This window comes from Columba livia, chromosome 1 (assembly GCF_036013475.1).
Source record: "Columba livia isolate bColLiv1 breed racing homer chromosome 1, bColLiv1.pat.W.v2, whole genome shotgun sequence".
NCBI classification, from domain to species: Eukaryota; Metazoa; Chordata; class Aves; order Columbiformes; family Columbidae; genus Columba; species Columba livia.
Genome location: NC_088602.1, coordinates 72,332,931 through 72,350,484, shown reverse-complemented (window position 1 = coordinate 72,350,484; position 17,554 = coordinate 72,332,931). Strand labels below are relative to the sequence as shown.

General features: G+C 35.0%; 1 protein-coding gene across 50 annotated transcripts in view; it reads right to left on the bottom strand.

Annotated features, from left to right (window-relative positions):
• ABI3BP (ABI family member 3 binding protein) overlaps positions 1–17,554 on the bottom strand; it is a 166,227-nt gene that overhangs the window by 50,829 nt on the left and 97,844 nt on the right. For 29 of the 50 annotated variants that reach the window (XM_021293209.2, XM_021293214.2, XM_021293218.2 and 26 more), the window contains 14 exons: positions 16,732–16,806; positions 15,609–15,683; positions 14,569–14,643; positions 13,638–13,712; positions 13,005–13,079; positions 11,910–11,975; positions 11,428–11,508; positions 6,619–6,687; positions 5,570–5,617; positions 5,004–5,078; positions 3,369–3,416; positions 2,794–2,868; positions 1,187–1,234; positions 297–371 (listed from right to left, as the gene is read on the bottom strand). In XM_021293209.2, the coding sequence (XP_021148884.2) occupies positions 297–371; positions 1,187–1,234; positions 2,794–2,868; positions 3,369–3,416; positions 5,004–5,078; positions 5,570–5,617; positions 6,619–6,687; positions 11,428–11,508; positions 11,910–11,975; positions 13,005–13,079; positions 13,638–13,712; positions 14,569–14,643; positions 15,609–15,683; positions 16,732–16,806 (960 nt within the window). The remainder of the gene's footprint in view (positions 1–296; positions 372–1,186; positions 1,235–2,793; positions 2,869–3,368; positions 3,417–5,003; positions 5,079–5,569; positions 5,618–6,618; positions 6,688–11,427; positions 11,509–11,909; positions 11,976–13,004; positions 13,080–13,637; positions 13,713–14,568; positions 14,644–15,608; positions 15,684–16,731; positions 16,807–17,554) is intronic. The other 21 variants (XM_065061846.1, XM_065061999.1, XM_065061958.1 and 18 more) reach the window with 17 other exon arrangements.

The following is a 17,554-nucleotide window of genomic DNA, read 5'->3' as shown; positions in this document are numbered from 1 at the left end:
TCACTAATTTTAAATAGATAGAACTATTTCCAAAGTTTTTGGAACAGGAGGGTACTGTAATTTTACACTGGTAGATGAGTAACTAGAAAATACACATACAATACAAACACAAAGTTATTGACTTATATAAATATCTATCTTGTTCCAGGATAGTTATATAGCAAAACTTGATTATAAGAGTAAAATACAGCCTATTCAATAAGTATTTGTGTACCTTCAGATAACTCACGAATTTTGACTGTTTTCAATCAGATAAAACTTTCATGCACTAAAAGGAAAAATTTTGATAAGCTTACTTGCTCTAGTTGGAGGAACACGTGGACTGGGTGATGTTTTAGGTTTAGAAGGCACAAGATGTGTATCTTTAGGAGCTATAAGAAAGAAACTGGGTTTTACCGTAATAAAACTTCCAAGGTATAAGTGTCCACACATAACAGTCAACAAAAACAGAGCAAAGATTTGAAACAAGGATATTCTATGAAAGTGATGCAAAAGAGAAGGTTTTTCAGCATCAAAATAATCAACTAAGCATTGTCACAGAATTATTTGTTCTATTTAAGAAGACTTAAAAAAAATAAACAAAGAAGAGAGCTAAGTAACTTCAAATACAAAGGCACCACTGCTTTGTAATGGAGGTTGTACTGGAATGATTCACAGTACTAGCTTTAAATAAAAATTTCTTAGTCAAATAATCTATTTGCCTCAAGGAATCATGTAACTTAAAGATCAATTAAGTGGTTCAGTTCTGACAGTGGAATTGAGGTTGAGTGCAACAGAATTATTGTTCAGACCTCTATGAAGGACTGAATTTCATTTAGTAAAACAGGAGGGGAAGGGAAGCAGAGAAATAAAACTCATAGCACTCAACTCTGCTCACTCAAACTAACTATAATGGTGCCACCTCTACAGTATGACTGAGAACACGGAAGTTAGGATCCTTTAGTTAATTCAGATCTGCCCTCTGCCTCTTATCATTAAATATTGAAGGAAATTGCCCTATGTTATGTGCATAACAACTTGAAAGGCACAAGGATCCTCCTCAATTGTTTTGTAGAAAATGAGAAAAGAGCTATTAAATTCTTAAGGCACATACAAAGAAAGGTGACAAATTTTTGCAGGTCTACACGTAATGATTTGTTTGAAGAGGAAAGGCAACATGACTATTCAAGTGAGAAAATATCATTACCTGCTGTTGACTTTGGTTTCTCAGTTCCAAATGTAATTGGTTCCAGAACTACATTAGTGTGATAAAAACAAAAAACAAACAAAACCAACAAAACAGAAAATTAAAACAAACAAACAAACAAAGCAAAAAAGACCCAAAAGAAGTATTACTAAGAACAATCAAAACATTACAATCAGTACTTCCACAGTGACCATACCATCCCTACTACAGCCAATGACAGATGGTCACTCCTCCTTGAAACTCAATACGTGTCAGAGTATTATGCCACTCAGAATTGCTCCCAGTTCAAGGCAATAGCTCCAATATAGAACAGAGGCCAAATATAAATCTGAAGCCTTTGTAATAAGCCGCAAAGAAATTGTGGGTGGTTTTTCACTGTCATACACTTTCCTGAGTTAGTTCAAGGTTTTGATTCAAACAACAGATGCAGACTTATTGGGGGGAAAAGGAATCCTAGTTGCCATCTTTCTGCCCATTTCTCCAGCAGCACCATCTAATTCTGCATATACCTTGGATACCCAGTACTGGGTCTGGCTGGGATGGAGTTTATTTTCTTCATAGCACACCCTGTGGTAGCCTGTCTTAGACTTGTGACCAAGGCAGTGTTGGTAACACACCCATGATTTAGCTACTGCTGAATAGTTCTTGTTACAGCAACAAGGACTTTGCTTTTCACTCTGTCTGCAAGTCTGCAAGCACGTAGGCTGGGGGTGGGCAAGATGCAAGGAGGGGACACAGCTGGAACAGGTGAACCAAACTGACCAAAGGGATATTACACCTCATATAATGTCATGCTTAGCAACAAAACTGGGGGGTGGTCTTTCCGAAGACGGGCATTGGTCTGTGGTAAGTGGTTGTCTTTATATCACTTGGGTTTTTTCACTCTTTTTATCCTTCACTTGTGAACCTATATTTATCTTAAACTATGATCTTTTTTTTTTTTTTTCCTCTTTTGCTCTTGTGATTCTCTCCCCCAAACTGTGGGGTGTAACGAGCAAGTGGCTAGTGAGTGCTTAGTTGCTGGCAAAGGGTCAACCCACTGCAACACCTCATGAAACTGCTAATCTGAGTTAACTTTCTTCCTCCACACTTAATTAGCCCAGGGTTATATATTGCTCTATTCCAAGATGTGTAAACAACATTATAGAAAGTATCACACACTCTTAAATCTCTGAACAATGTAAGGGCTATGAAAAAGTGAACTGAAAAGCACAAATGAATGACTGTGTCTTGGAAAGAAAAAAAACCCCAGTATTCAATTTGAGAAATACAGAAAAAAACTCTTCCTCATTGCAATGACACCCCTCCTTTCCACCTTTGCTTTCCCAAAACGCATGCGAATTCACAAAGAAAAGACCTATTTTCACCAAGAACTGCAGAGAAAGTGCCCACTGTTTCACTGACTTCAAATGTAAAAATAATTTCAGACTTACCAGGTTGCTTATAAATTCCACATGTCATGACATGTGATACTGGATCTTAACCCTCAAGGAATGCTCAAACACGTATGTCCAAGGGATACATATAAACTTGAAGCTCAACTGATCACAGTAGAATTTGTAAGACACAGGTATCAGTATGATAAGATAAAGAAACGATGTACTTACCAGGCTTGGTTTGTGGCACCTCTGAAATCGGTGGTGTTCTAGGCTTGGAAGGAACACGCTGTATTTCCTTTGGAACTGAAATAAAAAAAAAAAAAAAAAAATGCAACTATTAAAATATTTCAAGAACTGAGACCTACAGATGGCATAATATTAAAAATGAACTTTTGGACCCTTTGGAAACACAAAAAGCTTGTATGAGCTTGATGGAGAAGTATAGATGTCTGGTACACAAATAAACAGTGCTGATGGAGAACCTTTGTAACAGGATAACATAAAGCAAGGCCAGTATGGATGGACCAGTATAAAAGATGAAGCAGCACATGACAGAGACATGTAGTCAAAGGTAGATTGTGGTGCTTCCACCCACTTTATAGAACACATTTGTGTGAGAAAAAACAAACAAGATGATTATGAATTGTAAGCGTAAAAATCACTATAAAGAAAGCCTTATAAAAGGACTAAATTTAAAAGTAAAAAAATATAACAGTGAATTGCAATGAAGATGTACTTATGATGCTTAGTGTATACTGAGAAAAAAGCTAAATGGGATGATGCCTCATAGGTAAAACTGTTACCTATTGTTGGTTTTAGCTGATCAGTTCTACGGGTTATAGATTCCAGGACTGTATCAGAAACAAAACATAAAAGCTATTATGAACACTGAATTCCAATTACAATTAGTATTACTTGTCTAATAACTGCATTTTGAATTAAATACTATATATACTGCCTCATACATAAACCATTATATTAAACGAAGTATCTGAGAAAGCAGTATAAGCTGAAACACAATGTGAGATTATTTCTCTCCTGGCCTTCAAAGAGATATGCAAATATGTACCACTCCCTTATTCAGAAAATGGCTTTTTAGTGACACAAATCTCTTTCCTTTGTGGTATATTTCAAATGCAGTTTATATATACAACTGGAATCAGAGACCACTTGCATGTTTTCTGGATGCTATATTATTAAAGAGCATTACAGCATATTGCATTGCATAATTACATATTTCAGCTCCAAACTGGTGTGGATCTAAAATAAAATGGGATGTTTAAGGGGCATAAGGATGTAAAAATGATGCTATTTTCTTGCATTTCCTGCATTAGAAACAGAGGCACAATAGAAATGGTATCCCTCTCTGTGTCTGTTCTTCTGTATGGGTGACAATTTAAAAAAATTCTTTGGATCTTTCAAGACAATTACAAGATAAGTGGATGATGCTGTAAAAAATGTTCTGTTTATTACAGATTCTTGAAGAAACAGTAACTTAAAAAAAAACAAAAACAACCACCAAAAAAAAACCCCATAGAACAATGCGAACCTGTAACATCTGTGTGACAAAAACATTTTTTGAGAAAGCCAGACTATCATAATAATGAAAAATGGCCACAGAGGTAAAATCTGAGTTTATGAGGTGTTGCATTCTAAGTTATAGCTTGGAAACAATGTTTTACAATCAGCTTCCATGGTTAAAAAATTATGGGAGAACAAGGATTTTGACTGTTTTCTATGTAAGGAAGTCATATTTAATATATGACATCAGCTTTCACAAATATTGCTACGTGTCTACAGTTTAAAGATCTTCAGTAAAGTGATTATCATGAGATTTTTCACACTTATCAAAAGATAACAAATGTTGATATTTTATATCCAAGAGAGTAATTTTTTCTGCCCACCACTGAATTCAACTGCAGTCACTTTTAATGACATAGGATAAAAATGGAATACAGCATAAATGATCATTAATGCTAATAAATATTAATATTTATTAACAAATAGTAACTATACACTGGGTAATTTAGTCATTCATGCAGAAAATAATAATGTAAAGAAATTTAAGTAATTGTGATTTAAAAGGGAAATGTATTTATTCCAACAATGTAAAGCAATGTAGGAAAGAATTGTACCACCTAAGCAGCCATAATATATACTTTAATTGCAGGGTATTTGCTATAGTTACTACTGTAATCTGAGTTTAAGAACAATATTTTTCATTCTGCTGCCATGAAGTAGCAGAGATTTATTCTTTTGCATGATGAAAAATATCTAGTGAATGTTACTATTCCTGAAAAATGCAAAAAAATTACTGAACACACAGCAGAACAGAACCCCATTATGTTTTAACTGGCTCAGATAACTAAACAGCTGCTCAGAAATACATTTCAATCCAACATAAACTGTATTAGAAACAATCACACAAAGGAGTTTACCATCTTTGACTTGTGGGATATGAGGTTTGGGTGAAGTTCTAGGTTTAGAAGGAACACGCTGACTCTCCTTTGGAGCTGGAAGAGAAAATGAGGGTAATAAGTTGGTTAAATTGCACAGCAATTACTGTGTGATATCAAGTTGAACACACAAATAAAGAAACTTCACACCTGCAACAGAGAAAAAACGTCTCTTTATAGGAAGCAGGAAAGAAAGTCAGGTAATAATGTCCATGTATTTACAACAATCCAGGCAAGTGAGTGGAATTTTAGTCATTTTTGAAGCTCGGGTTTTATTTTTTTTGAATAAAAAGCTGGGACAAGCGCAGACAAGCATAATTATGCTAAAGGTGATTCAGAGCTGTCAGCATCGTTTTCTTAAAAAAAAGAGACATTCCAACTGTGAAGAGAGAAGTATGACCAACTGTCATGAATGCTAAGCAAGAGAATTACCTAGAAGAAAACTGAAGTTTAATGAAACAATCCTAAGGCATAAAGTGATTAACTTCAGTGATGGTTTCTGTGATGAAAAAAGCAAACACCACGGCTTGCAAAGGAAATATCATTACCTATCGTTGACCTTGGTTGTTCAATTCTAAGTGTAATAGGTTCCAAGACTGCAACAGAAACAGTGTGACAAGGTAAGTATGGAACACACTCCAAAAAACTTAAAATTGCTCCACTGGTAAGTAGAAAAGCAGATGCTAATACTACACCACAGTGACACAGATCTTCACATTAACTTCTATGTTTTAAAACCATGAACAATCAAACTTCCTAATAATACAGGTTCAATAAGAAAAATATAATTGCACAAAATTGATGGCAACAGAAGCAAAAATTTGCTATTGGAAATCAGTAAATCCTAGAGCAAGCAAGGGAAGAGATCACACAGTTTAACTTGGTGACAGCAAGGGACTCTTGATATGCAAAAACGTTAGGTATCCCCAATCTGAAGTCTGCTACTATTTCAAAGTGGCATGCTGACCATGACAAAACAGTTTAATTTTTCCTCTAAATTGAGGAGTCAAGCAGAGGACTAAAAGCCTGCTGTTGGTACAGCTATATAAATATCTGAAAAAATATATTTTAATAAAGCCTTTTAATCTTTTTCTCATTATATCCTCTTATAATTTGGATCACAAAACCCAATACATCAGATTTAGCTTAAGATGTTTGAGTCTTAGCAGATGATTTGGGCTCCAAATACGCGGATGGTGATTTTAGATACTGGCAAAAACTTGGTTATGTGCAACAAAGTGTTCCCCTTTCTGCAGAAATTGTTCAGCAGTTTGTAGTTTAAATGTGATTTTCAGATTATGTATATTATTTTTATATTTCATAAAATCTTTATTCTTGCAATATTTCTTACACTTTCCTTTTCTAATGTAATTGAAGTTTCTAGTCAGATACCTTTGAAGAGATAACCTGCCTTTTAGAAGACAGTATCTCCACACTAGAAACATGGAGAAATAATAAGGCACCAAGACTATATTTCCATTTCTTGGGTTTGGACCACATGTGAATAAGCAAGAAGCCTACAGGAAACGGTTTTCAACTGCACATATTATCAAACCAGCGAAAAGAAGAACGACTAAAGATGACTTGTAATCATTACCCTCTGCAGGCTTTGGACGCTCAAATGTGTAGGGACTCCTAGTAGTGACTGACACCGGAATGGTTGCTGCTGGAATAAAGATAATTTTCTTGAGAAAAATATAGGTGCATCTACATCTATTTCTCAACCTCTGGTATGGCTCAGCTGCTCTTGCTTCCCAAATAAAATCCACCTCCTTCCCACTATTCAAATGGAAACATCAAGTACATAATAAATTTACTGAATGTTCTTAAGGAACAGTAACTACACTGTGCAGCTTTTGCTGCTCTTTGAAAATTTGAGTGCATTTATGCTACAGGAACACCACTGGCAGAGGATCTCTCTGAGACTTCATCTTCCTGTTTTTCTGTCATATTTTTTCCTTTCTTCCTGCCTGTGGACCACTGAAAAGAAACACTTCCATAGAAATCTTTTTCTTTTGTAAATCTATTAATCTTGCTGAGTTTCTTCAACAGTGATGCAAAGGTTAGATGTGAAAGATTTCAGGTGTAAATAACTGCCAAGTCACAGGAAGATCCCAGTAGATTACCTAGTGCTACAGCACGTTAGATAATCAAGTTAAAAAGCTTCCCATCTCTATCCAGAGTAATTAATTAGCTTTGAAAGGAAAGAATCCAAAGAATCTGGAAACTATAAATAAATACATCTACAATAATTAAGTAATGAATATGTTTATCTGGACCTTCAAACTTTACTTCACTTGTTTACTCTGCTTTGACTCTTCTCAGCCTATGTCTTATTACCTATACCTTCTGGTGCTCTCCCCCTATCATGGTACAGATTTTAATAACGAAAGAAAAAATGATAGGTGAATACAATGTGCCTCAAACTTTATTTTTGGATGTACTGACAAATTGTCATGTTGAAGTTCATAAACGTTTTAAGACTCACAATTACCCTCATTTAGAAAAAGTTACCTTAAAACTTTAAAATACAATAAAATTTGAGACCTGAAACTTCTAAAGCTTCCTCAGTCAAGATATAAAATTACTTTATCAATTTAAAAGTCTCTGTTTCCTTTCAGAAAGGCTTATGATGAGGGGATTATATTTGGGGGACCGTGTTTAAGTTTGAACATCTGAATAAAAGCACTGACGTATTTAATTTAGAATTTGTATCTCCCCTCACTTACTTACTGACTTTTTTGTAATTTATGATTGATGCATTTGACACTTTTGCAACTACTCTAAGAAAGGAAATACTCGAAAATGTCTTCAAGATAAATAATTCAGACTGTTTAGTAAACTGCTTGCCCAGAGAGGTTGTGGAGCCTCAGTCCCTGGAGATATTAAAAACCTGTCTGGACATGTTCCTGGGCAACCATCTCTAGGAGGTCCTGTTTGAGCATGGGGTTGCATCAGATGAATTCCATAGGCCCCTTCCAACCTCAACCATTCTTTGAGTTAGTGAAGGGACATTGCAACTACCCAGTATTGTCAAAGGCTATTCGGGCTGCAAAAAAGTCTTGAGGTTTGGAAGGAGAAGCTTTCCTGGGAAGCGAAAACTTGACCAAAAAAAAATCTGACAGAGAGTAATTATGAAGTTTTCATATGTTCTTTGGGAACTGGATCTCTAAAGGAACATTTTCTGGGTAGGTAAACCTCTCCTCAACACAAGCCTCTTTAAAGCCATGTTGTTGAAAACGATAATGAATGAAGCGGCTCATGTGAGGTGACAACATCATTCTTTTTAAAAGAAAAAAAAATCCAACTCAGCCAGTGCAACAGTTCTTTCTCCCAACCACAAGGCTCTGGTATGAGTTGGAGTCAAAAGGTGAAGAATGAGAACACACAGAAGTAACTACGGAAAAAACATTCACTAGTAGGATCCCTTTGTTCTTTGCCAAGTTCTTCTCTGAACTGCTGCATGTAGAAGTACTGCTCTGTCATTACAAAGATCAGAAGGCAATTTTTACCTACGTAACAACTAGGGACTGCTTTTCTACACCTGGCAGCACTGCACTTAGATCTAAATCCAAGCAGGGAAATCCAATAAGAAGCACACTAATCTACAAATTAGGTACTTTGCACATTCTTACAGAACTAACCTAGGGCCATATATTCATTGCACCATGTTTTTCTGATGAATATTAAATCATTCAAATCCGTTTTTCTCTTTCATTTCTTTGTTTTATTTTTTTTTAAATGTAAAATTCAACAATACCATCCTGCTCCCAATCCTGAAGAGCTTCTGAAAGTCTCTGGTAATTGCTTATTTTTCGGTGCATTTAAAATAAATTCATTAATAGATATATCTCTCACATTTCATAAAGACTTTTCTGGTCTGGGAGATGGATTTCTCAGAATCATGATGAGAGGAGAATAGGATTGGGAGGAAATAAAATGCCTTTCATTTCCTCTGACCTTTCTGAAAGCAGAGCATCTGAATAAAACTCCCAGAAAATAAAACAGGACTTTTGACATAAAAGTTGCTCTTGATATTATTGAACAATTTATCAGGTAATTTGGTTGCAAGCACTGAGCAACGAGGTAACCAAAACTTTGAAGGACAGATAATAATAAGAAAGACATGCACCAAGTTATCAAGCAGGCTGAGAAGGCATTGTTCTCTGGTATGATTATATGTCAGAAGCTCCATGTTTAGAAGTCTTTCCAGGACCCTTACAGTCCTAGTATGAGAGAGAAGGCTGTAAAAGGAACAGTTTCATGTGTGCACCAAACTATCTAACATTATTTTATATTAACTTCAGTACTGTGTTGAGACTGTAGAAATTAACAAATAGTAGGCGGTTGAGATCCCACTCTACAATAGATAAGGTCTGCTTATTTGTTGTTAAAACAGTTCTGCGGTTCACTTGCAAAAATCTCATATCACACAAGCAGCAGTGCATGGATGCATATGAAGAACTAGAATTTTCTGGAAAGAAAATGTTGCAGTGGAGCTGGATGCATGGTAGAAAATCCATTGTAGTATCCCTTCCTGAAAAACTGAGGACTTAGTATGTTTAGATAGAGAGGTTAATGCTAACAATAATACGAGTATAAGGGTTGGACATGAACACATTGGCAACAAGAACTGTTTTTACATGCAAGCTACAGATTCAATTACCCAAACATCAAAAAAAATGAAACTGCAAACTTTCACTAGTATGTACAGTTGGTTGGGAAAACTGAAAATTGTTTATATGGGGTTTTTTTAATGAAGCTTTTTACTCCACTGTAAAAAGACAAACTGTTTATCAGAAACAGTACAAAAATCTAATTAAGAATGAGAGCCAAAATTAAGATTCAGGAATTCTGTTTGACAAAAAGTGGGTCATTAGAAAGTCATTGATCAAGTATGAGTTTGACATACATTATTAATTATTTTGATTCACTGTTAAGGAAAGGTGACAACTACTGTCATGACACAAGTTTCTAATTTAAGCTGAACTTCCCAGTTACGCTGTAATACAGAGATGATCCTGCTCTTTGACTATTTTGCCATCTACCCAAAAGCAAAGTTATTCCCATGCACTGCATATTTTATGCCTCAAATAATAATTTCTGGACAAAAATAGAATCATTGGTCCCATCAGAACAAATGCCATATTCACAAATACCTACTTACAGGAAGATCATTACAAGCTTAATTACAATTAAAAAGTCTCTCTTAGGATTCAAGCTGATTGATCAGCGAAACCGCTAGCAAGGAAAGGACAAAGAAGCAGCATGCATACAAATATAGACTCATGCCACCTTCTTTGCTGTTGTACAGAAACTTGTTATATATCCTTTTGTTGCAGAAACATGAATATGCAATATTGGTCTTGGCAGTCCAAGAGTGAAAAACAATTTTATGCAAGTTTCCAAGTGAGTTGTTTTTTTTTCTCTTTCATGCAAAATTCACATCTACATTCAGATACAGGTACCTACAGCAGAAACAAATGTAATTATTCTAGTAATACAATACCAGATTTCCTACACTAAAAATGTTTTAGAAACTGTGATTGCCATGAAAAACTAATTATGCACACTATTCTGAGACAGTTCCCAGTCATAAATACCATTTAGTTAACAAGCTTCACAAAGAATTATTTGCTCTGAAGAGAGTAATTATTTTTATGAGCAAAAAAAATAATTTACAAATAATCTGGAAATTATTTAATAATATTGTCTGATTTCTTCCAGGATTAAGTAATATATTCTTACAATATACAATTTTGCAATTTTAAGCTTTCTAACTTCATTATAAACCACAGAACACTAGCAATCTTTTTGTAACTGTATTCACTTGTTCTTCAGCTCCAGAAAATGCCAGATGTCTTCTGTTCTCTGACATACATCATAGACCAAATCCAACCCTTGTGTGAAAGTGCAATTTCATTTGCCATCATAAAATATGTCTTTACTGAACCCCAGAGCAGAATTTCACTCTTATTTCCACAGTTTCAGCTAGGTCTACATATGCATTAATAATCAGAGAATCAGTATGAATTCTGTGGTTCTAGGTAAGATGCTATAATCATCAGCAAAGCAGAAGAATTTGCATTTTCTGGACCCTATGCTGAACTAAGTTGGAAAACCGGTTATTTTGAAACAAAACCCAGGAAAGCAATTTGTTTCTATTCCTGGCCACACGATTTCCTGCTTTGGGATATAAAAGTTCAAAATTTTCTTGCTTTGCTTTATTTTTTATTTAGGTTCAATATAAAAATAATAATCCTCAAATTGCACTGCTCGCCCCAGTGTCTATCTTTCTGAAGATTAAGTGCTGAGCTTCACACTTCTTTAGTTTAAATAAATTTCAACTGAAGTATATTACTTAAGTGATACCTTATAGCAAACGTTTACTATAGAAGTTAGTTACCAGGTTTAGTTCGTGGCTTTTTGGGTCTGGCAGATGGTCTAGGTTTAGATGCAGAAGGTGTAAGTTTTGCCTCTTTAGGAGCTGAAAGAAATATACTGGATTATAAGGTCATCCTTTCTACTGTATTGCATAAAAATCACATTCTTCAAGCCTGAAATGAAGCAATGAATGGAAACTGGGAACAAAAGCAAATAGCAAAATCAGATTTACTAAGAAGGCTTCTTAAAAAATCTTTCTAAGACTTCACTACCCCAGCAAAATCCCTGTTTTTTCTTCATTATAGAAGTCAGTAAGTAAATTTAAAATATGTAATTGTAGCTTACAATCACATCAAAATGTTCCTCTCATTAAGTTAGCAAATTTTTTCCTCTCTCAGAGAAATGGACTAAGTATAGTAAAAGCTGTGAGATAAAGTGGCAGAGTACAAACTGTGGCTTGGACTGCAATGAAGAGTGACCAACAGCTACAGAAACATGTATTACCTAGTGTTGCTTTTGGTTGTTCAAGCATCTGAGAAATTTTAGGCTCCAAAAGTGGTGGTTTAGGGGCTAGAAAAGAAAAATTCAAGTGTAATTGACCAGATCAGTAGATGTATCGACAGTAAGTCAAAAGTGTTGTCATTCCAGTAGTTCAGGGGGTTGGTTTGTTTGTTTTTAAATAGACTACATAAGCATGTAACTAAGTCCTACTCTTACACATAATACCCTACACTTCTTTTAGTTTTGTTTCCTATAAAACTACATATGGTGTGCTCATGGCTATGTGTGAGAGTCTGCTTCTAAGGCTCTTTCCCCATATTTATATTCTCAGGACGTTTTTAGAGCATTGTCTGATTCCATTAACAAATACCTTTATTTTATGTAATGGGAGAACAGTGAGAAAGGACAGATGAGGTTTTTGACTGAGGAAAAGACTGCAGTCCATAACAAATACCAGAGAAACTATACTAAAGAGGTAACTTCTAAATGCCAAAATCTTGCTGAAAAAAAGACACGACACAATGATGGTGTTCTCATGGCCACACAATGAATCTCACGTGTATACAAAAGTTTCCCATTCTACTTTCAGAAAGCTTTGTTTCCACTAAATTAGCAATACTTTCCCTTGAGTTCCCTGCAGGAGGACTAACTGATCATGAGTAGTACTTTGCTTTCAATCAACAAACTGTTCTGACTAGCAAAGAAACCATCTTTGCTGTAGTATGTCTGTGTGAAACTAGGAGATGGGGACTGGCAGAAGAGATTACAGAAATAATAATCACATATATTGTTTATACAAGCAATATAAAAAAAATCCCTTGTGCCACTCAGAAGTTTTTTTCCCTTCCAGCTCTTTAAAAAGGTTACAAAACTTGAGAACTTGTTTGTATTTTTAACACAGGATCCAAAAGCAGAAAACTGATGAGCTTAACTCTCATTCCTTTTGCTGGGCAACATCAAATGAGCAGTTATAGAATGATGAGTTAGTCAAGATGCTCATTTAATGCATAGCTCTTGTCCTTTTTAGGAAGTTTGCTTAAATATTTAGTAAACATATGTCTCCACATACTAACTTATAAAAATGGTGTGCACAATTACCAGGTTTCACATGCTGTACTTCTGGGGAGGCAGATGGTTTCAGTTTAGAAGGAATAAGTGGTATTTCTTTTGGAGCTGAAAGAAAGAGCTCAGTTTGCAATCAAAAATTGTTTAACAAGAGTTTCCCATAACAAACAGCACATGCCTCAAGTTTATATTGATGAAAAGACAACTTAGTATGGAATTTATGGAATTTCAAAGCCACCTGATGAAAGTGTTTTAAGTGCGGAATGGAGGTGATACTGAAATACTGTCGCTAGATCAGAAATAGATTCTGTGTGTCCAAACAAATAAAAATTTCCACTGTGAAAGCTCTACACATAGACAAAGACAACACATGCATGAGAGTGAAAAAGAGAGAAAGAACACTCTAACAAAAAGCTGTTGAAGTTTTTCATGCAAGAGGCAAGTTTTACTTCTCTGAGGACAGTAAAACCATCCTGCACTATGTTGTCATAAGAGATATATCAAGAAGAATCAATCCAATGACAACGGAAGAACAAGACTCTACAATGAGGAAAAAGAATAGTGATTATGCACGTGAAATGATATGCTGGAAGAAATGCATTCATATGGGATGAAGTGCTCAAAACAAACACTGAGTTTTTCACTAGGTGAAAACAACATTATTACCTAATGTTACCCTTGGCCACTGAAAAGCACGAGAAGTTTTAGGTGTGAAAGATTCCAGAATGGGTTCGCTTGTTGCTGTTGGAAGAAATGTGACAGTCATAAGAGAGCAAAGAGCTAAAGGAAGAAACTCTTCATAAGCAAAACCAAATTTGTTTTTACAAGAACAACAAATATTTCACTAATGCTTGGACACTTATCAGTTTGGTAAGCATTAGAGAGAAATTGAATCTTTTGAACTGCACAGAGTTTCAGTGACTATGATCACTACATTTGTGATGTGCAGAAATTCTGGATGTTCATTTCCTCCTGCTTTCATGGCAACTGGCCTGGCTATCAACCACTGCCAAGTAAGATTTTAAGCTGAGCGTTTGAACATTTTGAGGTTTGGTCCATTACTTAAGGAAGATGGTATGATATAAAATGTAGGACTTCAATGAAGAAGGCATGTTGAACAATCAATTAGTCAGACATTAAAACCATATAAAATTTGGAGTAGAAAACTGACAACTGATCCAACTATGGTTTCAGTCCAAAAGCATCAAGTGTCTGTGACCATTAACCAATTTCATGTCATTAAGGATACACTCTCCTTAGTACTTTCTACAATGATACAGCAGTAGAATAAAATCTACAGCATGTAACAGAGTATTTTCATCAGCACAACTGGACAATAAATACGGTTTTCTCATTTATCTATGTGACATGTTTTTCAAAATACTGAAGGAGAATCACATGATTATGAGTTGCCATATGCATTTTAAGTGTGAAAATGCACCAATTTCAACCATTATCAGCAATTTAAATTCAAAATTCGGATGTTACTCTCCAATCCAAATATGCACTGGAAGTTAAGATTACCAGTGTACTCGTTTCAGAGTTTTAGAACATAGTTTGAACTACTAAATTAAGAACTAGGTAGAGATTATTGTACCTCGTCCAGCATCTGCTATTTCAGGCTTACTAGGTGTCACAGGGCTTGAAAGAACAGGCTGAATACCACCGAAAGCTATAAAAAACAGGTTACAGTATCTATGATTATTAATTCTACACACAGCTTTCATTTGTTTGTTTTATAAGAACAAACAAAAAATGTTATAGGTTATAACATATTTAATTTGCAAAGCAGATGTCCACCCACAATAAGCACACCTTACTTTGACAATGGAGCAGTGCTGGTTTAGAGTGGGAGCTGAAGCTAGTGGTTAAAATGGCAAATAAAACTAGTGTCAGACAGCCACAGCTAATATTACTTTAGATAGCGTGGTCCATGTAGTTTAAAGTAACTCAGAAAATATAAAGATAAAAGAACTTCTAACACCATTATTTTAAGCATAAAACACTTCCAAAAAGGCAGAAAAAATTACAATATAGGAAACTAAAAAACAATGCAAATATATTTCTGTAAAAAAGACTTTCTTAATTCTCTTCAGTGCTTTGCTTTCTATCAAGAATTTATTAGTGAATTGTGATGTAATATAATCTGTGTATGTATAAACACATATAGAACAAGGGTAAAAAAATCACTGAAAAGGAAGAAACAGTAAGAAAGAAGCTTATTATGCAGGCATAAACAATATAGAGTATATGTGTATCCATCTATCTGAGAGTATAAAATCCTTGAAAGAAAAAAACAAAACCCACTAATTTAAGGATTCTTATTAAGATTTAGGCACTATTATTATTATCATTACCATTAAACCAAGCTTCATTGAAGTGTGTCTCAGAATAGCCTTACTGGCTTTCTGAGAGACAAATGTAAGATCAGAAACACTATTAGGTGAGTTTCTCAGCAGTAAGCACAAGTTGTCTTGGCTTATGTGAAAAAGGGTACTTTGTCTACTCCGATGATCATGACTCAAGTGGAATAAAAATATGGCAGATGACCAAAATATCTGTGATGAACAGGATTTCCAAAATCACTATCAAAACACCAAAAATGGTTGAACTGAAAAGCTAATTCATTAATATTACCCGTTGTTGTTGTTAGCACGTGAGGTGTTCTGGAAAGTGAGGGGACAGATTTTTCCAGGTCAGCTGAACTTGTAACTGCAGAAAAAGGTAAATAATCCTAAGAGATTCATGTTGGTATGGAAATAGGGGGGAACAGGGTGGAATCAGAAAAAGTAAGATTGCTTTACATTGCTTTACAAGGTGCTAACACTATAATAATACAGCTTCACAAGATTTCCAGCTTGAGAAAAAATGAACAAAACCTGAAAGTTTTGAAAACGTCACACACACCTAACAGACACAGCCTGACAGAAACTGTAGTCCCCCTAAAAGCAAATTTATCAGCAGGAGTTAATTGATCTGTGCACATGTAAAATCAAAAAACCTGTGCTGTGTGACTTCTCCTTCTCTGTAGAAAGAGACCTACATACTTAAAATACATGCTAATATGAATTTCTACAACCAGATATTTCTATTGTCAATGCTTTGCTTTTTTTAAGTTTAACAGATGCCAGTATTTTGAGTTATAGGTTTTAATATACTACACACCATGTAATTTGTAACTTAATTGTGATATTTGATATGACATAACGTAAATACAACTTTTGTGACATACTGAAGAGCCAGAAGGTGAGGCAGAAAATTCAAAACAACATTATTGAAATATTGACTGTCAGGTTTATGATAATCTTCCTTTTCATCCCTCACACATTCATACTTTTGCTATGAATAAAAATTTAATCTTGGATAGCTATCATCCCAGTAAGTTCCAGCATAACATAACTTGAAAAAAATGCTCAGTAATGGAAAAAAAAGCCAAAAAACATGTATGATATGACTAATACAAAAAAAATCACCCAGGGTAAAATCTCCCAATCAAGAATATATCTTCATAAACAATAATGATTCCATCTAGTTAGTGGTTCTTATAGCCAACAAAATAAAACCACCCAAAAAGAATATTGATTCCTGTATTTTTTTCATTTGAGCCCATGCCACAGAGTATCATCATGTAGTCATAGAGCCTAACTACTAAATGCTGCAGACAAAATTTCACCAAGCAAGCAGAGCAAACAGCCTGTAACTGTAACATTGACACAAAAACCAAATCGTAAGATATGGAAGTATCGTAAACACAATGTACCAGTCTCTATTTTTGATATTTCTGCTGATGCAGATGTTTGGAACCGGACAGTAATATGATGAGAGTCCAGGGAAGCTGGAAAACAAACAAAAAAATTCTTTTTGTTATCATCTGAACCTGTAGGCTGAGCAGGTTTCAACACGTTACTAAGGAACTACAGACTACAGACAGGAAAAAAATCTTGAATGCACATGGAATGGATTTTCTAATGTGAATACATGAAGATGCAAATGATGAAGAAGCTGCTGCAAGAAATGTGAAGAAATATTCAAAGACATCAGACTATGATTGAAAAATGCAACTAAAAAAAGAACAGATCAAAATCAACTAATAAAGGAGGTGAAAAACAAATAAAGACTTGCTTATGTCTAGCAGGACAAGATGTGACATACAAAATCTCAGTTTGAAAACACTATTTAAAAACAGAGGTGATAGGGGAGACACGTACAATTTCTGAAACACAGAAAGCATATTCTTGCAGAAGGTTGAACAATCCTAAAAAGATTAATACAGGCAAGAATTATAGCATCATTGAAAAGACTTGGAAGCACATGATGCTCAGCTGACAAAAATACAAGATTTTTCCAGTGCCACAAAAAACACACTTCAGAATCAGTTTCCACCACTTAGACTGAGACAACATGAACATGATCAGCACATCTGGGGACCTACGATTCAACTGCATCTTGGTGGGAAAGATACATTAATACGGTTCATTACAATTTAAACTTACATTCAACTTCAGGTTTGTGGGCTTACCAGCCTGCTCATGTATTGTTTTTGTTACCTCATTGGCCAAAAATTACTGCCAGGCCACAGGACT